Source organism: Hyalella azteca, unplaced genomic scaffold, assembly GCF_000764305.2.
Source record: "Hyalella azteca isolate HAZT.00-mixed unplaced genomic scaffold, Hazt_2.0.2 contig12362, whole genome shotgun sequence".
NCBI lineage: Eukaryota > Metazoa > Arthropoda > Malacostraca > Amphipoda > Hyalellidae > Hyalella > Hyalella azteca.
The window spans coordinates 1,093-27,450 of NW_025942322.1; the positions used below are offsets into that span (position 1 = coordinate 1,093).

General features: G+C 39.9%; 2 protein-coding genes across 2 annotated transcripts; both read right to left on the minus strand.

The window, feature by feature from the left end:
- Positions 1–414: 414 nt before the first annotated feature.
- Positions 415–5,105, minus strand: LOC108673948 (lactosylceramide 4-alpha-galactosyltransferase). Its single transcript, XM_018161840.2, has 4 exons — positions 3,846–5,105; positions 2,910–3,170; positions 1,392–1,478; positions 415–1,114 (listed from the first exon to the last, which is right to left on the minus strand). Exons 1-4 carry the CDS (start codon positions 4,361–4,363, stop codon positions 790–792), a joined length of 1,191 nt encoding a protein of 396 aa, XP_018017329.2. The 5' UTR covers positions 4,364–5,105; the 3' UTR covers positions 415–789.
- A 1,538-nt stretch (positions 5,106–6,643) lies between these two features.
- On the minus strand, positions 6,644–16,581 carry LOC108673947 (cholesterol 7-desaturase nvd; the record flags this gene model as incomplete). The annotated part of the gene is given in 8 exon segments (XM_018161838.2): positions 6,644–8,056; positions 9,122–9,295; positions 9,530–9,679; positions 10,821–10,922; positions 11,841–12,019; positions 13,446–13,656; positions 14,697–14,909; positions 16,317–16,581. Coding segments are annotated over 8 exon segments (1,407 nt in total). The 3' UTR covers positions 6,644–7,891.
- Positions 16,582–26,358: the final 9,777 nt, after the last annotated feature.

Sequence of the window (26,358 nt, forward strand, 5' to 3'; positions counted from 1 at the left end):
AAGTTAACATCGCAAGCGAGGCGGAAGGTCTCAATTATTCAATATCTCATATTAATCATCACCCACAAGGGACGGAAGATCTCAATTGTCCAGCTCGCCGAGGCTGGCTCGAAAGAAACAGCGTTAGCATCTCAAAGAGACGAAGTGACAAGGAGGAACTGGTGAAAAGCAACAGAAACGAAGACACTCGAAAAAGAAGTCGCTTACACGGGACGTCGGCCGCCCGCACGAGAGAGACAGAGAAGGGAAATGCAAGGAATCCTACCTACATAATAACTTAATGTAAGGAGTCCTACCTACATAATAACTTAACCCCACAACAGAAACCTGCAGTCAGACACCGCGAGCTCAGCAGTGGGGCGCTCAGGAACAATCCCCCTAGGAGCGCGAAATCCCATAGGACTTTTTACGAGCACAGACACACGTCAGACGTCCCCCCTGAGGGGAATTCACAGAATGATGGTTGATTGTTTCAGTTCATTTGAACTTCGGTCCCATTCACGGACACTATTTTGTTTATCTATTATTTATTCTGTATAATTCTCCATTAAAGAAAGCAGTAGTTACATCAATTTGATGAATCATTCGTAATATAGCTCATCAGGTAGGAGAGTATTATGTACATCAGGCAGGGTAGTATTATTTACATACCGCAGGAGAGTACTATCTACAGTGAGCGTAATGCTTGTACTGCAGTAGGTTGGGTTGCAAAATGTACAATATACTGAATATTAATATTACAATGACAATAATTTACCACTATAATAAAAACAATTTTGTTCAAGAAAGTTATAAATAATATTTTGCTAAATCTACAGTGATTGGACATACATTTTTAGCAATTACCGCTAAAACAGAGTAAAATTTTTCTTCATGTGCGAGATTCGAGGGAGTTTTCCCACTGGAGTCTGGGCGTGGGAATTCTTTGGTCCGAGGGATCCTGTTAGTTTCTGGGTCTCCTCTGTAGATGGCGGTGGGCGGTGCGTTGAGGGGAACCGAGATGGACTGCGTGAGGTGGTTCCATATATGAACCACATACACCGACTTGTTCCCGAGAAGCTTTGAGGACAAAATGTGGTTCCTGTCAGGGTTCACGAACCTCTGATACCTCCACCTGCAATCATGAAACGCAAGAAGTTAGGCAAATCTGTGAATAAATCACATTGTGGAATCGGAAAAACCGGTTTTGCAAGTGTATTGTTATTTCATGCTCATACTAATAACCTGACATTCAAACTCATGCTTCATAATGTGCTTAATCTTGTCTTGTGTGCCAAGATGATAAAAGCGTTCTAAGATCGCCAAACCCAATCTAGCCTCAACCGATTAAACTATGCTCGTAAGTTACATTTTTAATCTTCTCAGTTTCTTAAAATAAGCTGAACACGAACCATGGGATGTTGTAGAAGGCTTCACGAGGCAGCAGTGTCAGGTCCGAGCATTTGCTGCTACCGGTGTATGGCATGACCAAGCCACATCTGCGCATGAAACGGCAATTATGCATCAAAATAAGGAATAAATTTATGTTAAGCAATTTGTACAAAATTGCTGTGCAATTTAAATTCGATTGTACTTTAAAAGTCAAACTTCCAAATGTTCCAAATGCACTCCAGTATCGCTATTACAGCATTTGCCAGAATGTTGCAGTCACTCTCCGTATTAATTAAGCTGCAACTGCTTTCCGGTCAGTGGATTTTTAGACGTCGCACTATAGCGGAGCATCACTCGGGCTGCACTTGCGTTCAGCTCATTGCATTGACCACTCTCGCACTCTCTGTTGTTGTTGCGGTGTAAATAAGAAGAAGTGGAAAAGAACAAGAGGTGGCGCAGAGTGGCCAGAAAAAGGAAGGAGAAATGGAAAAGTCAGTAAGAGATGAAAAGGCGCATTGCGCATGATTTGGTCGGTTATAGGTGACAGGGGGATGTTTAGGGCTGGGGACTCTATGTGCTTTGCTGTATTAGTATCGCTATTACAGCATTTGCCAGAATGTTGCAGTCACTCTCCGTATTAATTAAGCTGCAACTGCTTTCCGGTCAGTGGATTTTTAGACGTCGCACTATAGCGGAGCATCACTCGGGCTGCACTTGCGTTCAGCTCATTGCATTGACCACTCTCGCACTCTCTGTTGTTGTTGCGGTGTAAATAAGAAGAAGTGGAAAAGAACAAGAGGTGGCGCAGAGTGGCCAGAAAAAGGAAGGAGAAATGGAAAAGTCAGTAAGAGATGAAAAGGCGCATTGCGCATGATTTGGTCGGTTATAGGTGACAGGGGGATGTTTAGGGTTGGGGACTCTTTGTGCTTTGCTGTATTTCTCCGAGTTATCTGCCTACGTACGGGGAACGGAGACGAGCGGCTGTTAGCCAGCAGCACGCATTGATCCTCCAGAGCCGTTGGCTCTGGAGGGATCCGTGGATACCTAGCGAAACCAACGATCTTCGCACTGAGTCTTTAAGGTGAGTTCACGGTACTAATCCACAGGAGTTCTTTTGTCTTCATCCAGTATGGAACTAGCTTCCGATCGTCTGAACACGTTCAATTAAAATAAAATGCTTCAACGTCTGATTAATTATTCAAAGTAATATTTGGAAATCTAATTTTACTTAACCATTGTAAATTTAAATGCTCTACATTAAATTCATATGTTCTAAACTTCATGTGACTTGAAGTTGCGCTGTAGTGGAAGATGCTTGGGAGGAGTCTGGGTTGGATGTCTTTAAAGATTTTTCCAAGCAGTCGAGTAGTTGAATTAATTTAGTACTAATTAGAATAATTTGGAATAATTTGATCATCATAGGTTGGAATCATTTGAATACTCATAACATTTGAATAGAGATCATGGTACCTGATTTATGTTTTCACGTCCGTTGAAAGTACTAAGCAAGCCTTATATTAGGTTTTCACACTTCCAACCTTTCCGAAACGACTTTTGTGAGGAGTTTGGGGCCCATGGCACCCCATTCTTGCGGTTGAAAGTTGTTGGCGATGGATTCCAATGCCAGTCTCGGAAGCCAGTGATGCGAGGTAGCGAGTCCGATAACTCCAGCTCCCAGCCACTGGTTCGACTCCAAGCCCACGAAGTTGAGGGCCGCGAACGAGGGGGGCGTCAGGGGACGGATGGAAATGGAGTCTGTATCCATGTATACTCCACCGTAGTGGTACAGAATCAGCCATCTGCACATTAATATTGTCTCATTAAAGTCATCCTTGAATTTATAAATTTGAACGAAAGTGTAATTTGAGTAGCATTAAAGAAATTATGCAATTGTATCTGATGGTAGTTCCTAGGGAGATTTACAGTCCAGACAAAATTAGAAAATTTTGCCACATCCATGATTAAAATGAAATAATCATGTAGCTTTTTTTTCAACAGATTTTTTGTGATCAAGAAAACCACTTTTGATTCAACAGCCATGTTATTGTTAACTAATTAATTAAGGGTCATGAGTGAGTGCCACGTCCACTTAATCTATTAAATGAGTTTTATTAAGGCAGTAAAACGGTCTAATGATAAATAATGATGGATACAATTAACAATTATATGCCAACGTGCAAATGATATTATTATCTGCATAAACGCACTATTTGAAAAACAATAGATCGCCAGTAAATACTCTAATAAAGAAAGCCCTCCACGATTAATATCCACTTAGTACCATCCTATCATATACATCCCACTATACAGTACTGAAGCTCACATCATTAGAGTCCTGCACAACTGAACGTTGAGCTACAAAGGCCTTTTATTTAGTCATTTAATTCTCCATTCAATAAAGCGTTCAAGAAAGCTCCGTTCAATATGATGAATAATTGGTAATTTAGCTCATCAGGTAGGAGAGTATTATGTACCTGACGGCATCGTTGAAATGAGAGACCGGCCAAGAACTCTGCTGCCACCTCCTCTGTTCGTACCAGGTCTTCAGCGGGGACTTCTTGAAGAGCTCTTCTTGGTCCAACGTCACCACGCGTAAGTTGATAAAAGCGTCCAAGAGTTGCACGATTTCTGGCGTCCATAGAAGTTTGGTAGATTTCATGTGCACGATCACTGAACTATTGGGATTGGCTACACACGCGGACTCGATGGCACACAACATTCTGTTCGAGTAAGTCGTGTGGCCATAGCCTTCGAGGAAGTGTATTACGGGACCGTTTGGTTGTTCCAGAGCCAACGAGGCGCTGTACGGCAACAGCTCCAAGAAGATTTCAGACGCGAATTCAGTATCGTTTGGGTTAATTTTCCAATTTACACCATTGTTTATCTGTGAACTAAGTAGCAAAAATACGGATACTATTCCCACTAGAGTCATAAGTATCTTAGGAAACGAATGGAAGCGCCTCATGTTGGAGGGTCCGAGGCGCTGGCTCATGAGTCCGAGTCTGATGCCTACTGTCTCAAAAATCAAAATTTAGTTTCTATTCCAGACGTATAAAAAATGCATTGTGTTAATTATGCTAATCATTTTCTGCACGGAACATCTTTTTGTCTATACCGGAGGAACTGCACGGCGTTAGAGACTTGCCGAAAATCACTCTTCCCTTACTCGTCGGTGGGCGGTGGAAAGGTCTTGGTTGGAGGTAAAATGGACAATGGTCACTTTCCGATGGCGGTGGAGAGTACAATAGCTAAAGCAACCTCAACAATGGCTAAAGCAATCTATCTCCAACCTTTAACACCACTGTGATTACTCTATCCAAATACCGGAATTCGGAAGTGAAGCTTTGCCAAAAACTCAGAACGGGCGTCGACATATTCTAAAGTACTTGTAGGTCAATGTAAATTTTTTGGTTGCCTGTACTGACAAATCAAGCTTCCTTGAATATACGGAGAATGCAGTCCTCACCGAAGACTGAACTTATTGGAGGTAGATATTAGTAGCTTTGTACTGTTGTACAAAATTAAAAGGTTAAATGAAAAAAAGGCTTGTGTTCTGAAACGTCGGGAGATTCATAACAGAGGATAGCTCAACTCGGAATCTCTCAACTATTCACTCCGTCGCAACTAAATGAACTGTAAGAATTTTAAAGTCAAAACTAATCCTTGCAAAGACCACATGCCGTTAATCGTGTCAACAGCCAAAGCTTGTCTCAACACAGGCTCACCCTGCACGTTTCACCATCACAGGGCAGACTAGCGTAGAGCTGCTAAAGTACAGACCCAAGTTCTTATCACCTGAGCATTCCGAGCCTAATACTGATAAGATGATAAACGTCATAGTTGTCTTAGATAACTGATAAGTCCACGTTGCCGAGGAGGGTGAGCTGGCATGAAACTTGCGAATGAACGATGAGTTCAGGCGTCTTAACCGAGAAAGTATCGTTAATATTTACCCATTTATGCAGTTTATCTTACGTAACTACAATATCATTAATGGTAAAGTAGGGGATAAGGAGGAAGCAAACCGTTAATCTGCTCATATGAATATTCTGTTCACAGGCGTCATATTTTGAGCGTACGGCAACATGGGCTGCTAATAATACATATATTAGCTACGTCACAATTACGTGTTTATACCAGTGCCCGTTTGAGAGAAATTAGACGGTTTCAAATTCCATAGTCGCAATCATCAGATAATTTAATTATTATTAAATTATCGCAATTCCATAATTCCAAGTCGCAATTATCCAGAAAATTAACAATTTAACTTGTGAACAGCTTATGACACAAGCCTCCTGCTGGTTCCATTCGGGCCCTATAATTTCATTTTTATTTTTATATCATCAGTATATTGTGCTTCAATATCGAAAAGATAATGCAGGCATTAAATGAATTCAACCCTTATCAAGAATTTAACCTTTATTGAAAATTTAATACAACAACTTAAAATATGTGCGCGATAAAACACTCTGTCCTCTTTATGTCACATATTTGCATGTAAATTCTTTTAAACTTCTAAAACATCGTAAGCTGCTGCGATGGTAGTAACAACTAGCCTGCAATTGGTCTGAATTTTTGAGCAACAGTATTTAGCTTGCAAATGGTAGGCAAATGGGAGCCGTACTATCAAAATTTGCATATGTACACTATATGTAGCAAAAATTGAAAAAACACTATATTGGCCTAGGTACACGTAGCAGCCAAAGTACACATAGCGGCTAATTTCTCGTTCGTGATTGGTGAGCATCTCTTCAAAACCCGTCAGTTACGAATGACGGAAATACGAATTCTCAATTTTTTTCGATAGTACGGCCCCCGTATTTTGATAATACGGGCCATGCTTTGTAGCAGGTAAAGCACAACATACGCGCATGCGCCAACAACATATAAATATTCATAAACTTAAACACGTACGACTCTACAAGGTTGATGGAAGCATAAATATAAACTAATCTTGTACGCTAATTCACACTGTCAATGTAAGTGAACAATAAAATTAGCCATCGAAAGATTCAGAATTAATAGAAATATCTAAGCCTTGACTACGCTAAATTAAATATCCGCTTTCTTCAGTAACGCCGAGATATATCTAGGGTATACAAGTAAAAGTGAATGTTACGCGCAAATACATGTGGAGCGTGCGGTCTTTTTAACGCATTTTCTCGTTTATTGAAAAAGGCGCCATTAATTGTGCTTATCATGTCCGTCCGTCCGTGACATTGTGCTCGTCATGTCTGTCCGTTCGTCCGTCACGGACGGACGGACGTGAGAAAATGCGCTCTCTGTCACTCCCTGCAGTGAGTACTGATCTATTTTTTTGTTGGTAGATTGTTACGAAAAATGAGGTAATTCCGTAAAAATAATTTCATTGGGAAAACTCTACGAAACTTATTTATTATAATGAGCATTTTTGCGCGGTTATCGCTACTTCGCATACTAGAGATATAATTACGTAAGACGCTATAACCATTAAGTATAGTTGGTTATGAAGCAGTCAGGATAGATTCAAAATCGTTGGATAACATTGTTGTGCCAGATTTGAGCGATGTTTTCCATGCATTACTCGTTGATGTACGAAAGAAGGAACTTACGAACCGTGGATTCTTTGCGAGTAATTATATATTATTGTTTTCTCACAAAAGTTTTTCATTATCACGATTTTCTTCGCAGAGAATTGTCAATAAATTTTTTTTCATTCAACTTGAATGCATTAATGACGATGGAAATTCTTCAAACAAATAAAATGACATGAGCAATGGGCAACCTCTATAAGGTAAATTAGCCTATATTTTGAGTTCACGCATTCAAAGTAACCTTCCCCAAAAGCATTAGGATATTAATCAGTTACAGTAGCTCAATTATATAGCAGATTCAACTTGTTAAGGTAGAAGTAATCCGGGTGGGTGTTGTAGCTAATTTACTAATTGTTCTCAGGAAATAAGTTAGCTATTAAGAATTCAATGACAACGAAACAGCTTACCAAAGCTCGGGTTGGATAAATCCACAGTGGTCTTGCACTAAAAATGTTGCCATGTGGTCTTATGTGGTCTTGTGTCGTAAACCATGTCATAAATTCTCTTTGGAGTCATAACAAGACCGTCGTATCTCTGTTGTTAATTCAGTTTACGTCATAACCAGACCACCGTATCTCTGTTGTTAAACCAGATGACGTCATAACCAGACCGCCTTATCTCTGTTGTTAATCCAGATGACATCATAACCATGTTGTCGTATCTCTGTTGTTAATCCAGATGACATCATAACCATGCCGTCGTATCTCTGTTGTTAATTCAGAATGAAGTCATAACCAGACCGTCGTATCTCTCTTGTTAATCAAGATGACATCATAACCAGACCGCCGTATCTCTGTTGTTAATCCACTTTACATCACAACCAAACCACCGTATCTCTGTTGTTAATCCAGTTTACGTCACAACCAGACCACCCTATCTCTGTTGTTAATTCAGATAACATCATAACCAGACCGCCGTATCTCTCTCGTAATTTCACCACTCATTCATCACCAGTCCAGGTCTGAGGAGGCCACGGACTCGGCGGTGGGGGAGTTGGGTGAGTAGAACTGACGGTACCAGGTGCGGAATTTCTTGATGAGTTTGTCCTCGGCGACGAGCAGCGGCCGGCTCATGTACTGCTTGCTGTTCCAGATCATAATGTCGCGCTCCAGCTGCACAAGTCACAAGAACTATTAGGCATAGTTGCGGAGACAGAACGGAGAAGATCTGTTACTTTAAAATAAAAAATAGATCAGTACCCCCTGCAGTGAGTGACAGAGAGCGCATTTTCTCGTGCTTAGCGCATTTTCTCATTTATGGAAAAAATGCACTATTGTACTCTCCATGTCCGTCTGTCTGTCCGTCCGTGACATCGTTTTCGTCGACGAGAAAATGCGCTCTCTGTCACTCACTGCAGTGAGTACTGAGTTATATTTTTTCCATAAATGAGAAAATGCGCTAAAAAGAGTTAGGCGAGCTCGCAACTTCGTCCGTATGCCACTCACTGGCGACTTTTCGAGCTAAGCTCACTAATCAAAAGCAAAAAATCGAGAGGTGTAAAAAGTAAATCAAATGAATGGATTTTCGCATTTCTTTAGGCATTCACCTTTGTTTCATAAAGCATGAATAAGCCATTTGTAATAATTTGGTGGCAACCTCGACACCAGCTTGGCTTTTATTAAAAAAATATAACTCATGCAGTACTCACGGCAGTGAGTGACAGAGAGCGCATTTTCTCGTCGACGAAAACTTGAGGTCACGGACGGACAGACAGACAGACAGACAGACAGACAGACAGACGGACATGGCGAGCACAATAGTGCATTTTTTCCATAAATGAGAAAATGCGCTAAAAATATCGCTACAGATATTCGAAGCCACTTGCCCCTTGTCAGCAGCTGAATATATGTATATTATATACTTGTACAACAACGGCAGTAATGACTGACTCAGAATTTCTTGACAAGAATATAAATTGAAGCATTGGATCGAGTCAAATCGATATCAGCGTCGAAAAAAATATCATGAGTTTTGTAGTTGATATAAAAAAATCCGCTTTGAAACGGATGATGAACCTACATCTGTGCAAAAACGGAAAAAGATATTAATCTCATAAAGATATAAATATCTTAAAGATATTAATATCATAGAGATAATAATCTCATAAAGATACTAGTATCATAAAGATATTAACTCATATTTATCACTTTGTATACCAGCATGAAAATCAAACGCACATGACAAGCTTCCGAGTGCAGTACGAATTTAGCGAATGGGGCTACGAAGGTGGGGGCGGAGTAGAGGTGGTGGACGATCTTCTGCTTGAGGGGCGCCAGCGGCGTGACGGTCTGTACCAGGACACCTTTACCCAGCGTCGTGTTGAGGTGAAGGTGAACCAAACCCGGCCCGATCTGGGGGAATGTGGGTGACCAGTTAATTAATGGAACTATTTAATACATTTATTTTTAAAATTAACTTCTAGAATTAAAGTTTTAACATTCTATCGGGTGAGTGATGGACATGTGTGTTGTGCGCAAGCATGAAGGAACATGAACACAATAGGCTGCTACTCACACTCATCACCACTCGAGATGATACAATTAAATTTGGCGGGTAATCAAAAGTATGATGGGTGCATCGTTTACCTGCAAAGCTTGGACGGTCATTTTGAATAATCTTAACCCCCCAGGCTTAAGGTTGAAGGCGTGTTCGATGTTGACGGTGGCCACGTGCGAGTCTTCCCCCTCCATGGGGCTCCAGACCCCACGCCACTCGTGTTTGGCCACGTCCAGGAACTGGGGATGCAGGTGGGTTAGAAATTTGGAGGACAAGTTAACACATTTGGGGGTAGGTTTGAAAATTAGATGGGAGGCCTACAAATCAGGAAGGAGGTCTAAAAATAGAGGTTTTGTTTACAAATTAGTAGGTTGGTTTGATAACTATAGATGGAAAGTTTACAAATTAGGAAATAGATTTATTATTTGTGGGATAGGTTTACAAATTCGGGTATGTTTGCAAATTGTAGGGTTAGTTTGCACGTTGTGGAGTAAGTTTATAAGTGAAGGGAAGGTTTAATTAGGAGGTAGGTGCACGCATTGATACGGAAGTTATTCTCGAAACGTTGCCAGACAGCACCAGCTCGTTGTTCTCACCGTGTTGCTGGAGGATACCTAAACGTTGTTCTCACCGTGTTGCTGGAGAACACCAGCACGTTGTTCTCACCGTGTTGCTGGAGAACACCTGCACGTTGTTCTCACCGTGTTGCTGGAGAACACCAGCACGTTGTTCTCACCGTGTTGCTGGAGAACACCNACTCGTCCGTGGCTCTACCTCCAGTCGTCCGTAACTCTTGTCAGTCGTCCGTAACCCTACCGTCAGTCCTCCGTGGCTCTACCTCCAGTCGTCCGTAACTAGTGCCAGTCGTCCGTAACCCTACCGTCAGTCGTCCGTAACTCTACCGTCAGTCGACCGTAACTCAAGTGCCTGTCGTCCGTAACTCTACCGTCAGTCGTCCGTGGCTCTACCTCCAGTCGTCCGTAACTAGTGTCAGTCGTCCGTAACCTTACCGTCAGTCTTCCATAACTGCACCGTCAGTCGTCTGGGATTCTCCCGTCGGCTAACTGCATTCCTTCATCGGATCTTGCCTTGTTCCTAAGTTAAATTGTCAATTCGTTTATATTTCATTAAAGTTGTTGTGTGATGCGTCCATTATTACCCACCGGTTCGACTGATGCCGTTTAGCCTCATTGATACCCTTACACCGTGTTGCTGGAGAACACCAGCACGTTGTTCTCACCGTGTAGCTGGAGAACACCAGCACGTTGTTCTCACCGTGTTGCTGGACAACACCAGCACATTGTTCTCACCATGTTGCTGGAGATCACCAGCACGTTGTTCTCACCATGTTGCTGGAGAACACCAGCACGTTGTTCTCACCGTGTTGCTGGAGAACACTGAGAACAGGTCTGCCCCCTTGAAGACGCTGGGTACGTGGAGGTGGCCGAGGTGGGCGATGTCAGCGCCGTTCTCAGGGATCTCCTGGAGGGCAGCGAGGCATTGTTAGGGCCCTCGCATGGGCTTAGAGAACGTCGCAAGTTTTATAATACAAATGCAATGATAAAAATTTATTATATAGTACAAGTACAATGATAAACAATTATTATTAGTACAAGTACAATGATAAACAATTATTATATAGTACAAATACAATGATAAACAATTATTATATAGTACAAGTACAATAATAAACTATTATTATATAGTACAAGTACAATGATAAACAATAATTCTTATATAGCACAGATACAATGTTACCCACTTAATTATTAAATAGTACAATGAACAGCGAAAACATTATGAGGTACATAAAAATAGGTACTGGAAAACCTAATAAACAGTGTAAATTGTGCCAAAGAATGGTAACGGTAAAAATGGTCCTCATGATAACGTTAAAGTCATTCCAAAACTATAAAGTAATTATATCCCTGGCTTCTGAAAATGTTTTCTTTCTCTGTGAACCTGAAGAAACTTTGATGGTTCTTTTCTGATGAACTTCGCACTAGATGCCCAGCATTCATTTCCATTTCCAAATTAACTTTTGTATGTCAGAAACCGTGAAAAAGGCATCAGTCTTACTCATGCTTCAAGTATCATAATTGAGGTAATAGTAATTGACTTCGGACTAACAAATGACTAATCGAAAATCAATGCCCGCCTCTCTGATGCAAGCAGTTCATGTCTAATGAACTGCTCACATTTATTGTGATACAAAATTACGCACTGCTTATTACCCTCAAAAGTACCCTCACAATTACCCTCACAATTGGCCCCACAATTTACCTTACAATTACCCTCACAATTACCCTCACAATTACCCTCTCAATTACCCTCTCAATTACCCTCTCAATTATCCTCCCTGTTACTAGTAATAACCCTCACTGTTACCCTCGCAATCACCTGTATGTGAGCCAGCACCTCGTGCTCCGTCCGCCCTCTGTAGCGCCACTCTCTCGTCGCCACAGCCGCCACTTCAGGCACGCGCCACTGTGGCGGTCTGCCCTCAGCGTCATGCCACACGAAGACGAAGCCGTTCGTCTCCTGCGTCTCCCAGTGACGGACTTTGGCTACGTCGGGGACTGCGGAGGTCGTGGGTGGTGGGTAACGATACATAAAATGGATGATAGAACTTAGCCTTATCCAGTCTTATTTAGCAAGGGGTAACCTAGCCTTATCCAGCATTATTTAGCAAGGGGTAACCTAGCCTTATCCAGCATTATTTAGCAAGGGGTAACCTAGCCTTATCCAGCATTATTTAGCAAGGGTAACATAGCTTTATCCAGCCTTATTTAGCAAGGGGTAACCTAGCCTTATCCAGTTTAGCCCTGCTTGGCCGATCTTAATTAGTCCTGCTTGACCAATTCTAGCCTTTCCCAGTTTGGTCTAACTGGTCCTAACCTAATTCTTTGTCTTTCCTAGCCTGGCCTGACCTAAACCTATACTAACCCTAAGAACTGAAGAGCCGTAGAATGTAAAAGTATCTGTGACATTTTCGCTATTTTCGATATCAGACCATATTTGAACATAACCACACTGAAATATTAAAATAGAGACTCTAATAAATACATTTTAACAAAATATCGAGTCCGCCCTCTGTAGCGCCATTCCCTCGTCGCCACAGCCGCCACTTCAGGCACTCGCCACTGTGGCGGTCTGCCCTCAGCGTCATGCCACACGAAGACGAAGCCGTTCGTCTCCTGGGTTTCCCAGTGACGGACTTTGGCTACGTCGGGAACTGCCGAGGTCGTGGGTAATGAAATACAAAATGGATGATGAAACTTAGGCTAATCCAGCCTTATTTAGCAATGGCTAACCTAGACTATTCCAGCCTTTTTTTGCAAGGATAACCTAGCCTTATCCAGAATTATTTAGCAAGGGTAACCTAGCCTTATCCAGCATTATTTAGCAAGGGTAACCTAGCCTTATCAGCATTATTTAGCAAGGGTAACTTAGAAAAATCCAGCCTTATTTAGCAAGGACTAACATAGCCTAATTCAGCCTTATTTAGCAGGGGCTAACCTAGCCTGTTCCAGCCGTACATAGCATGGCCTAACCTAGCCTTATCCAGCCTTATTTAGCAGGGGCTAACCTGGCCTTATCCAACCTTATTTAGCAAGGGCTAGCCTAGCCTAATCCGGCATTATTTATTAAGGGGTGAGCTCTCACCCAGCCTATTCCAGCCTTTCCTAGCTTGGCCTAACTGGCCCTAACCTAATTTCTTGTCTTCCCTAGCCTGGCCTAACCTAAACCTAGACTAACTCTAAGAACTAAAGAGCCTTAAGATGCAAAAGTATTACATTTACATTTAATACATTTAAGTATTACCAAGTATTTTAATTACTTTGATATTTTCTCTATTCTCGATTTCAGATAACAGTTGAACATAACCACATTGGAACATTAAAATAGAGATTCTAATAAATACATTTAACAAAATATCATACATTTATCCATTCATGAAATTAATGAAATTAAGCCTGCGTGCAAAAATGGAAATACTCTTACTTTTTTTAGCGTAAGGTATGACTGTGCAGGCGCCATCTTGCCCCCGGAACTGCCAGCCGTGGAAGGGGCACTCAAGGCAGTCCCCCTTCACGGCGCCCCCCACCGCCATGTCCGCCCCCAGGTGGGGGCAGTGGGCGTCCAGCGCCCACACAGCGCCCCCCGCTCCCCGGTACACCGCTAACGTCTGCCCCAACGCCTGCACCTGACGCACCTGTGCCGGGGGTTAGGGTGTTACTTAGCGGTGTAATATTACGTTACGTACGTTACGTCACGTTACGTTACGTTACGTACGTTACGTCACGTTACGTTACGTTACGTTGCGTTACGTTGCGTTACGTTGCGTGAAGTCACGTTACGTTACGCTACATTATTCTACTTTACGTTACGTTACTTTACGTTATGCTACGTTACATTACGTTATGTTACGGTGAAGCGTTACATTTCGATGGTAAGCGACTTAACGACAGTAGTTTTAGATACACTTTTGCATAACGTTAACATTCCGAGTGAAGTTTATCGATAATATCAGGAAAATATTCCATGGGGTTTCATTACGTTGCGAATTTCTTGCGCACATGCTTTATTTCAACGACAACGTTTCGTCGTCCTCTACTTAAATCGCGTCATCTTTTAAGTCATGATTAGTTATATGAACAAACGTAAATTAAAGCCTTGATATCGATAGTGCACACAAACTTACAAATGACGTACAAAAAAATAACGTAAGAAATAGAACAAATGACGTGCAAAATGAAGAAAACTGAACGAAATCACGTCGCATGTTCAGTCGCTCGTATGTAGAATATTCAGGCATTATAACAACCTGCTGCTTCCAAACCTCCGGCACCGCCCTAAGCAACCAGGCATGTGGCGTTGTTGAAATTGATTCAACACCAGGTGTTATTTCAACACCAGGCACGTTGAAAAAACATTGATTAGAAGATGTTTCATCAACATTAACTCGCAACAAACGTTTATTTTCCTGTCATTAGACTTTGTTTCACTGTCATTAGACGTTGTTTCACTGTCATTAGACGTTGTTTCACCAACATTTACTCGCAACAAACGTTTGTTTCTCTGTCATTAGATGTTGTTTCATCAAAATTTTCTCGTAACAAACGTTTGTTTCACTGTCATTAGACGTTGTTTCTTTGTCATTAGACGTTGTTTCACTGTCATTAAACGTTGTTTCACCAACATATAGTCGCAACAAACGTTTATTCCACTATAATTGGCCAGTATAGCACCCACCTGACCAGGCTTCAGTGCTCGGCTCTCAGCGACAGCAAACCAGCCGTTGGGGTACACAGGAGGCAGGCTCCCTGCCCGCCGCAGCTGCTCGAGTCTACGGACGCTCGCCGCCACATCTCGCCCGCGCGGCTTGCGATGTCCCCCGAATATTTTAGACCAGAAACTTTGGTTCTTGTCGTTTATCAGGAAACTCCAGCCGACATCAGCCGCTCTCTGAAATACGGGGTGGTTAAAGAAACCGCTCTCTGAAATAAAGAAACCGTCGTTTGAAGAAATCGTCCTCATTTCTAATAATAAGCTGAAGCAGTAGAGCAAGAGTTCGCCTAGCTGTACTGTGGTGTAATTAGTAGTAATTCGTTTATTAGTTGTGATAGTTGCCGAATGTTCATTAATTTTGGTAAGGATTTATTATATTTTATTCGTTTATAGTTAATTTAGGTTATTAATTAATTATTTATTTCATATGAATATTCTATAATTATATAGTTTTCTAGGTTCTTCTACTATGATTTTGTGTCTGTTTCCAGAAACTCGTGAATAAGTAATGCGAAACCGTGTCTTCTTTAACTGACTTCTACGAACCTAAAGAATTAGCATAAAATATTCTTTACATGGAAATATATCTTTGTTATGAGGAAGCTTTGGAAGGTAATTAGTCTAAGCTGTGTAAAAGGTGTCAGCTATCCGGTGGATATATAACCTTACGTCAGCGCGCAAGCTTAATTAAAGCGCAGAATGAACAATGATTGACGGCACATTGTTTTTAAAAACATTACATGCAACAAAACAAGCAAGCTAAAAAGTCAGCGTCTGCGTCTGAACAGTTAAAAGCAAAAAAACCCTCCTGCACAACAAAAACTACCTGACAACCATCATAATTAACCAACACGTTCATCTTAACCAGATACGAAAATTCACAATTTTTAGGATTCGACTGTCATTTTTTGCGTCACTTTAGGATGGCTTTCAAGTAGAGGTTTCATATAATCTGTTCTGTTATACTCGTATGTTCTGTTCAGCTATGTCAAGCAGAAGAAACTTCTATTATTACGATAATGGCCGCATATAAGACACTTTTTAATGATGGATATACATTAAATTTCCGGTGGATTACATGTGCCCAAGCAATATACTGTAAGTTTGGAGCGATCCCAGTTTAGGAGATGATGCAGGAAAAGTATTTACCAATGTATATAAAACCAGACGAATAATTGTAGTAATTGTACGAGTATACGTAACTGATACGTAAGTAATTGTTAGGAGCATACGTAAAGGATATGTAATTTGAGTAATTGTACACGTAAAGGATACTTGAGTAATTGTACGAGTATATTTAAAAGATACGTAAGTAATTTTACGATTAAACGTAATGGATACGTAAGTAATTGTACGAGTTTACGTAGAGGATACGTAAGTAATTGTACGAGCATGCGCAAAGGATACGTAATTTAAGTACTTGTACACGTAAAGGATACGAGGGATAGTACGAGTATACGTGAAGGACACATAACTAGTTGTAAGAGTGTACGTAAAGGATACATGAGTAATTGTACGAGTATACGTAAAGGATGCTTAAGTAATGCTATTTTAATCACAAGAGCCTCATTTTGAGAGCCTCACCTTTACTCTGTCGAGAGGTGTGAAGAGGAGGCTCCATATTTGCTGCACCACCACAATGGTGAGTATGGTGACGCCACACCACATTAGTGTGGTGAAAGTATTGTGGCCGTGTGATGCAAAGATGGTGAATGTATCCATACCTGGCCACACTTGTGGCAGAGCTCTGGACACGTTAGTAACGCTGTCGTCCTGACACAGCCACGACAGAAACATCGTTCCTTTCTGTAATCCTGTATTTTTCACTTTCTTCTACGTACACAATTACCTGCAAAAATTAAAGACGGTTTATTTCAAGTTCATTCATTTAAAAAATAATATAGTAAGTAATGTACTTTTCACTTTCTTCTGCGTACACAATTATCTGCAAAAATTAAAGACGGTTTATTTCAAGTTCATTCATTTAAAAAATAATATAGTAAGTAAGTACTCGAACATTGAACACAACTCGCATGCTGAAGTCTCAAGATAAACTCAGTGGCTGAAGCCTCAACAACAACTCAATGGCTGAAACCTCATGCAAAACTTAGTGGCTGACGCCTCATTAACAACTCAATGGCTGAAGCCTCTAGCAAATTTCAGTGGCTGAAGCCTCAACAACTCAATGTCTGCAGCCTCTGGCAAAACTTGCTGACTGAAGCCTCAACCACAACTCGATGGCTTAAACCTCTGGCAAAACTTAGTGGCTGAAGCCTCAACCAGAACTCGATGGCTTAAACCTCTGGCAAAACTTAGTGGCTGAAGCCTCAACCACAACTCGATAGTTGAAACTTCGGCAATGACGCACTATGATAGCTTCAGGTTCGATAGAACTTTTATAACACTAATTACTCGCTTCAAGAATATCATAGTATCCATTGGTATGGATCCTAATCTCCTGAACATTTTCCTAACCAATGCATTACTACAAGCAACTTTTGTTGATAATGAAACTAATGCTTTGACATTTGGCTGCCTTATTCTGAAAAGAGTTACGGTGCGCAAGTCTTTCGGCCAATCACAATTCAAATATAATATTAAATCTGCAACTGCAGAAAAGGAAATTGTTTTAATCAATATCAGCAACATTGAAATCGTCTTACGAAATTGTCAACGGCGGGGTGGCCGAATGATTTAAATTAGGATCAAAACAATTGGAGCAGTAACTTTTCCGCACTAACACATCGAAAATCGAACTTAATCAAGCAAGGCTTTTCAAACTAATTTCATTTCTATGATCACATTTACAGCAATGTCGTGAATAGTCACGAACCTTCCTGTCCCATTAATTCATACACTGTTACGTTCAGTGTTGCTCTTCACTGCATCAGTTGCACAGTATAACATTCTGCGCAGCTCTTCACTGCATCAGTTGCACAGTATAACATTCTGCGTAGCTCTTCACTGCGTCAGTTGCACAGTATAACGTTCAGTATAATTAATCGCATGCATATGTTATAGACACATAATCCAATCATATAAACGGAGCTAATATCGCGGTCAATGCGTTAGAAAGGCTCTAAAATTATCTTTATTTCCACGAAAGGTGTCTGCCCTTTATTTGAATAATAAGATGTCGCCTGTAGTTATAACGGCAATAAGAGAAAACATTTATGCCTTCACGTATTATTGAGTCGGTGGATTGAACCCCCGATCGAAAATGAAGATTGTAATCGGTGCCTGGTCAAGAAAGCTAAAAAAAACAGGGAGTAAAAGGACAAAGAAAATAAGATCTGCAAAAAAATTTTTATATGCGATGTAAGACATGAATTTTTTGACATGTGCAGCACATTGACTTTATCAATGATCTTCAAGCCACCATGCATGTCGAGTCCAAACATGCACGCAAGAAACAGACCAGAAGCCTGAATTCAAAAATGCACAAGCTAAATGACCAAATCGAAACAATTCTATGATAGCAGATTTGATTAAAAATTGCATAATCAGCGCCTGACCAACATGTCCTAGGATAAGAACTAAAAATTCAGGATGAGACTAAATGCAATTTTCAAAAATATATGCTAAAAAGATATCAATGACTACATTGCTATGCTATGCCTTGAGATGAATTGCCCTATTAGCGCCTGAGCACCATCCAGGAGATCGGGATGCGAAATGGACTATGAATTATTACTTTATATTTTGAAACAAAAGCAGGAATGAATATCAAACGAGTTTCTTTGTGTAACATGTATATAGTACTTTTTTCGGTTTGTTGTTAATTATTTGTTTAAATATTGGATATAACTGTTTTTTATGAGTTTTTCTAGGTACACACCCAGCCGAGGTTCTGTGTCTAGCAGACGCTGGTGATGGCATGCCTGCTACAACGCAGCAGCCTTGAATCGTATCGCGCCTTTATCGTTGCCTTCGCATGAATAAATAACATACCTCATGAAACAATTTACAGTGTCTGGGACTTGATACGTCTTGGTTTCACTTCCTTGAGTGGGTAATATTTTGGAGACACAAAATAAAACTAATGAAGTGTTTGAACACTTAACGCTGCCATTGTCGTTTTAAATACATTGCTCTCTTTTGCACGATAAACGTGAGTTACGCAAAAATTCTCCTACCTTATTGAAAATTCATACGTATAAATTCATTTCAATTATTTATTGGTTATAATAGGTGGTGATGATGAGTGGTGGCAGGCACATTTTCGGTGAGAACAACCCATGGCATATCAATAGCTTAGCGTCATGTCGGGCTCTATAAGGTATGTATACGTAAAATTAAATCTGTATTATATTTACGATGCTGACCAAACATCTTATGATGCTCTACACTAACATTGGGACGTGACTGACGTGTAACCGACAAACAGAACATTATTATTCGAACACACCATTATTATTCGAACAGACCATTATTATTCCAACAGACCATTATTAATCGAACAGAACATTATTATTAGAACACACCATTATTATTCGAACAGACCATTATTAATCGATCAGACCATTATTAATCGAACAGACCATTATTATTAGAACACACCATTATTATTCGAACAGACCATTATTAATCGAACAGACCACTATTAATCGAATAGACCATTATTATTAGAACACACCATTATTATTCGAACAGACCATTATTAATCGAACAGACCATTATTATTCGAACAGACCATTATTATTAGAACACACCATTATTATTCGAACAGACCATTATTATTCCAACAGACCATTATTAATCGAACAGACCATTATTCACGACAACTAAAACGACTAAGCAGCCCGACCCATCCACTAAATGAGTTCAACTTTACCATAGATAGTTACATGCACAAAAGATATCACACATGTCACTATATTACCTACGTTAAGGCGATACACCGCTATTTTTACTGTTGTACCTTCTATGCCAGATATTTTGAAGACTGGGGCAATCAATATCAAAATTTGTAAACATTGGCTGACCGTTTGCTATGTTGTACACGTATCTGATTGGCACTTACTTGATACTTCTTGCTTAAATGACGGTATTTTAAACTAGCTCTTAACTGACAAATTTTTTAAATGATGGTAATTAGGATCATCTCTCATTCGAGATCTTTGTCTTAGTGATGGAAATTAACAATATCTCTTAAATTAGCTCGTTGTTAGTGTGATTGAATTTACGCATAGCTCTTCAATGAGCTAATTATTTAAACGATGGAAGTCACCCAACACCAAGACTAAAGCTAAGGGATTCTCATGACGCACAATAGACAGGAAAATGTCAGGATATTAATCTGAGGCAGGCTACGGATGAGACAATAGGTCTTATGATACATCTTAATACGTTTAGTATACATGCAATAGATACAAATATATAAAAAAAATCTTCATAGAAATAAATGTATATGGGTTTATATATAATATAAAGACAAAATACCGAAGCTGTATACGAAACACATTGTATAGCTTACAACAATGAGGAGGAAGACCTGTGCATTGAGCAGCTCTATTTTACACTCAGAGTAATGAGTTAGACTTTGTCCAAATACCTATGGACATTTGTAGCATAATTGCATGGGTCAACCTTATCTAGGTTTATTAGGCTCTATTGCTTATCAGTGTTGCATGCAAATATTCCTCAATTATTTGAACAGAATGAATAATTAATTATTCTGAGTATATGTTGTGCAGTGTTTCCGCTCCGAATCTTCGGAGCGAACACAATTTGCTGTAATTTTATATTTTTTATCGAATTTTCTTAAATTTACGGGCTTGATGTTGAATGACATTTATTGGTGTTGATCGTGACATTCACGGAGTAATGTTATGAGTACACGCNTTTACTGTAATTTTTCATCCGATTTGCTTGAATTTACAGGCTCGGTGTTAGGTGACATTTATTATGGTAAATCTTGACACTCACGGAGTAATGTTATGAGTACACCCACCGTCTGATGGGTACACGCACGGTGTGATGGGTACACGCACGGTGTGAAAAATTCACTGCTCACTCAGTATACGCGATAATATAAGCGTTATAAAGGTAATAATATAAGCGAATTAACGTAATAATAGAAGCGTATTAAGGTAATAATATAAGCGTATTAAGGTAATAATATAAGCGTATTAACGAAATAATATAAGCGTATTAAGGAAATAATATAAGCGTATTAACGAAATAATATAAGCCTATAATATTTCCTCGTTTACTTATTCTTCTATAATATATATTGGTAATGGCGAACTAATATATTAGAGTTTTGCCTGCACTTTCCGAGAATGGTTCTTGCTGATTCTTATCCTGCTAACTTAATTGGAAGTAAATTTTCCTGACGAAACAAAAAGGGGAGGGAATTATTTATGCATTGTAAATAATTTTACAAATAAAATAACATCGACTTCGGCGGAGACTCTTCTAAGTTGCATTGCCAACAGATTCATCATTGACAATCGCATACAGATTCTCTATTTAACGCTTCCATTTAAAATAATTTAAGTGGAAATATTATTTCTAAACTAAAAAACGACTTACAAAAACATTTTAAGCAATATTTAGACCAATTTCTGCAAACAAACTAAAAGATAATAATACTCTTTGGTGTGGAAAAAGCGACATTTTCTTCCTGACTGCCAGACGTACATATGAACGTCGCAGGCGTCATAATATGTTAAACAATAATGCAAGCTTCCGCACTTCCGCATCCGCCACCCGGAAGCGGACCGACGCACGGGACTGACTGACGTCACGCAAACGTTCCTAAAAACGGAGACAACCGTCAAGCGGACAGGGACTCGGTGTTGCCATGCGCACAGTTGATTACTTACAGTACTCACTTGATTAGGTTATGGGAATTTAAGCGATTGAAGATTTGGTTTTATTGCTATAATTTTATTATAAATTATTCTATGATCAGCAATTACTGTAATTTTGTCAGTGGTTAATTGCGTCCGTGGCGTCTTAAGCTATACTCAGAGTATCCACGTATATAAGTTCTCGAATGAAATAGGTTACGGTAAAATCGTACAGAGAAAGGGTTGCAATGAAACACTGGTGCATTTGATATTAAATTGGAAAATTCGAGTTCACATCCTACGTTAATAAAAATCTCTAAGACAAGAAAAGGAAAATCCGAACACAATCAAAGTTGAGAATCTATCAGTTTATATCACTAAAATCTCCTACTTTCACTGGAAACGTTGGTCCATTGCAGTTCCGTTGAGTAGTACGACTGTCGCAAACGACCGTACTTCACGCATACGTTTGCGGCCGTATATTCAAGGGCCGTACCGCAACCGCACCGCAACCCCTGTATGTGTTCTTACTCACTTAACTTTCTGGCAGACGTACGCGTGTGTTCTCTTAAAAGCATTTAAAAGCATTTACGCGCTGTTTGTGGGTGAAAACTGAAAACAACTGAAGAAAGAAAAGGTCGCTGCTGAACAGTGCAAGCAGAAGAGGTAAACCAACAAAAGTTAACAAAACAAAACAACAAAAAACAAATATTAACCATGCAAGAATACCTTAAGAAGCTTTTCCTTTTTAGTTATAGAAGGATGCCTTTTGGTAGAAGAAGTTAACCTGGTAGAAGAAGGTTACCTTGTAGAAGGTAACCTGGTAGAAGAAGGTAACCGGTAGAAGAAGATAACCTTGTAGAAGGTAACCTGGTAGAAGAAAGTAACCTGGTAGAAGAAGGCCGCTAATAGGAGAAGGCCACGTGGCAGGAAAAATCAACATCAAAGAAGCCTAGAAAGCCTGCATTTTCAATTACCTTCAGATCTGGGATTGCCGAGCGAGGTCACATACCAATCGTGGGATCCTCCTTTGCATATCCGAGTTCATAATTTTCCTCAACAATTGAGTCCACAGGAAAATTGTTCCACTAAGTAAGAGGCACTGCTGCAGTGAATGCCGGAACTTATCAAAAAATTTCCGTTTCCCATCTTTGCATCCGCATGGACACAAAAAAAAAGTAGTCGTCATGCAGAACGTTGATGATGAGGTCCAAATCTCACGGCCAGAACGTCAGCCGAAACAAGCAAGTCACGTGAGGCATGTCATATCGAAGCCTTGTTTCACCAGCAAGGATATCCTTCCTATTCTTAGTGCCATCCGCGTCCCACGCCTTTGAGGAAGGGCAACTCGCAAGGCGAGAACATACTTACTCACTCACTCACTCATTCATTCATAGAGCCAACATGAATATTTTGAGAAATGATTGCGCAGGCGTAATAATTTGTTCATGAGATTCACGTAGCTTCCGCAGTCGTCAGATGACGTGGTTTGGATTGCACTGGAGATGACTGGAGATGGTTTTACAGACGAAAAAGCGTTCTGCAAATCCGACCTCCCAAGCTAAGATATTTAGAGTTACATATGGAAGTTCATCTTAGAGAGATTGTAAGATGAATCGCTAATAGAATTATAAACACTGGAATGTTTTGCTGCAAAAACTTTTTTTGTTATAAGGTAGAGATTGTTACATGCATACGCAAAGTAAACCATGGTTGAATTAATATTAATTCAACCATGAAGTAAACTATGCAAGAAATTCGCTTGTAGAAAATTAATTTTTTGGTGTGAATTTTGCCGCACTTTGAATCGACGGCATATCCTGGTCAGCTCACGAATCAGCCAACATTTTTGAGCTTAATATTTCATTTAATTAGAAATAAATTGCCATAATGTTATCAGCTTCAATTCGCTCAATTTGGCTGATCAAAGATTCCAGAATTTGTATCAACGGCTTGATCAAAAACTTCAGTCAATCGATTGGCTCAAGCGTGATTGACCGTGTAGGAACATGTCAAACTTTTGAAGCGAGGCTTGATGGTGATTGATAGAAAGTTTGGTAGAGGATGAAATTGATTGAAAAAAAGATGCTGATATTTATAGAAAAAAAGACCTTATCCCTTTTCGAAACCATTGTTCACCACCAAATTCAGCGCAACAGCTAAAAAAAAAACAGTATGAACGAACGATAAGTGTGAACTGATACCATTTCTGATGAGAGGGAAGTTTTGATCAAAAGATGGAAGGCCTGGTTGAGTTTGATTGAAGCGTACGTCAGACGATTGACTCGAGCCGCTTGATCGTTTTAGGGTGCTCCTTTACAGTGTGATGGGGGGTTTTAACCCGCAATTCACTGCTCTAATCTTGTAACTGCAAACCATAAACCACCTGGACACCCTATATCACATCGATGTAGGAGAATAATATCACTGGGATGTTTACATGTTGGCCAGCTGATCGAGTTGATGCTGTTTTGGTTCGTAATTTGGTAGAAATATTCTTACTCCATCTTGCAGAGGTGATCTGTGTCTACATAGACCGGCCCGACATTGCAGAAAGTGCCCTCTAAAAGCTAAGCGGAATATTTGGCAGCGATAATCCTTATGCAGAGAAGGAAAAATTCATGGGGAGACGCCACGTGCCTCTGGTCGATCAGAGATCGGCATGATCAGCGCTCTGCCATGTCACGTTCGCTCTGCAGAAACAGGGGTGATGCCAGGCAGAGATACCGACAGTTTTACTAATATTACGCTTTTGCATGACGTTAAAATTTCGAGTGAAGTTTATCGACAATTATATGAAGCAAATATTCTGTTAGGTTTTATTACGTACGTTGCGAATTTGTTTCACACTCGATTTATTCCAATGACAACGTCTCAGTCGTCGTCTTCCACTTAAATCACGTCAACCTTTACGTCTCGATTAGTCATGTGAACAAACGTAAATTAATGCCTTCATATCGATAGTGCACACAAACTTACAAATGATATCCAAAAAATTACGTACAAAATGAATAAATGACGTTCAAAATGAATAAATGACGTTCAAGTGAATAAATGACGTTCAAGTGAATAAATGACGTACAAAATAAAGAAATGACGTACAAAATAAAGAAATGACCCACAAAATAATCGCCTGTCCCGTCGCTTGCATGTAGTATATCCACGCATTATAATAAACCTTTGCTTCAAAACCACCGCCGGCCCCGCCTTATATAAGCCAACAGGCATGTGGCATCGTTGAAATTTATTCAACACCAGGCATGTTGAAATAACATAGATTCGACGTTGTTTCATAAACATTTACTCGTAACAAACATTTATTTCACTGTCATTAGACGTTGTTTCACCAACATTTACTCGCAACAAACGTTTGTTTCACTGTCATTAGACGTTGTTTCATCAAAATTTACTCGCATCAAACGTTTGTTTCACTGTCATGAGACTTTGTTTCGCTGTCATTAGACGTTGTTTCACCAACATTTACTCGCAACAAACGTTTGTTTCGCTGTCATTAGACGTTGTTTCATCAAGATTTACTCGCAACAAACGTTCATTTCACTGTCATTAGACGTTGTTTCATCAACATTTACTCGCAACAAACGTTTGCTTCACTGTCATTAGACGTACGTTGTTTCATCAAGATTTACTCGCAACAAACGTTCATTTCACTGTCATTAGACGTTGTTTCATCAACAGTAACTCGCAACAAACGTTTATTTCACTGTCATTAGCCGTTGTTTCACTGTCATTAGACGTTGTTTCACTGCCATTATAGACGTTGTTTCACTGTCATTAGACGTTGTTTCACTGTCATTAGACGTTGTTTCATCAACATTTACTCGCAACAAACTTTTGTTTCACTGTCATTAGACTTTGTTTCGCTGTCATTAGACGTTGTTTCACTATCAGTAGACGTTGTTTCACTGTCATTAGCCGTTGTTTCACTGTCATTAGACGTTGTTTTACTAACATTTACTCGCAACAAACGTTTGTTTAACTGTCATTAGACGTTGTTTCATCAACATTCACTCGCCTCGCAACAAACGTTTATTTCACTGTCATTAGACTTTGTTTCGCTGTCATTAGACGTTGTTTCACCAACATTTACTCGCAACAAACGTTTATTTCACTATAATTGACCAGTAGAGCACCCACCTGACCAGGCTTGAGTGCTCGGCTCTCGACGACAGCAAACCAGCCGTTGGGGTACACAGGAGGCAGGCTAACAGAAATATGTCCATGTGTTCAATTTAATCAGAAATTGAATGTGAATCTAGGCCGCTTCATCAGAGCTGAATTGAACATCCGTTTTAGATGGATGTGTAGCATTTATTGCAAGTAAAAACATATTACATTAGGAGCAGCTGATGAGATGAACTGATGTATAACATCACACCGGCACACGCCATACTAGCACACATCATACTGGCACACACCACAGTGGCACTAATTACACATGTATGCAACACACATGTATACATTACGCATGTATACATCACACATGTATACATGACACATTTATACATCACACATGTATACATCACACATGTATACATCACACATGCATACATCACACATGTGTACATCACACACGTATACACCACACCTGTGTACACCACACATGCATACATCACACATGTATACATCACACATGTATACATCACACATGTATACATGACACATTTATACATCACACATGTATACATCACACATGTAAACATCACACATGTATTCATCACACATGTATTCATCACACATGTATACATCACACATGTATACATCACACATGTATACATCACACATGTATACATCACACATGTATACATCAC

Bases quoted from the DNA above. Each gene is read 5' to 3' on its own strand.
- LOC108673948 (XM_018161840.2), bottom strand. From the start codon at position 4,363: ATGAGCCAGCGCCTCGGACCCTCCAACATGAGGCGCTTCCATTCGTTT. The intron at 3,171-3,845 runs GTACATAATACT...ATTAATGTGCAG, and splicing joins CATTTCAACGATGCCGTCAG to ATGGCTGATTCTGTACCACT. The intron at 1,115-1,391 runs GTTCGTGTTCAG...TCATGATTGCAG, and splicing joins GCCTTCTACAACATCCCATG to GTGGAGGTATCAGAGGTTCG.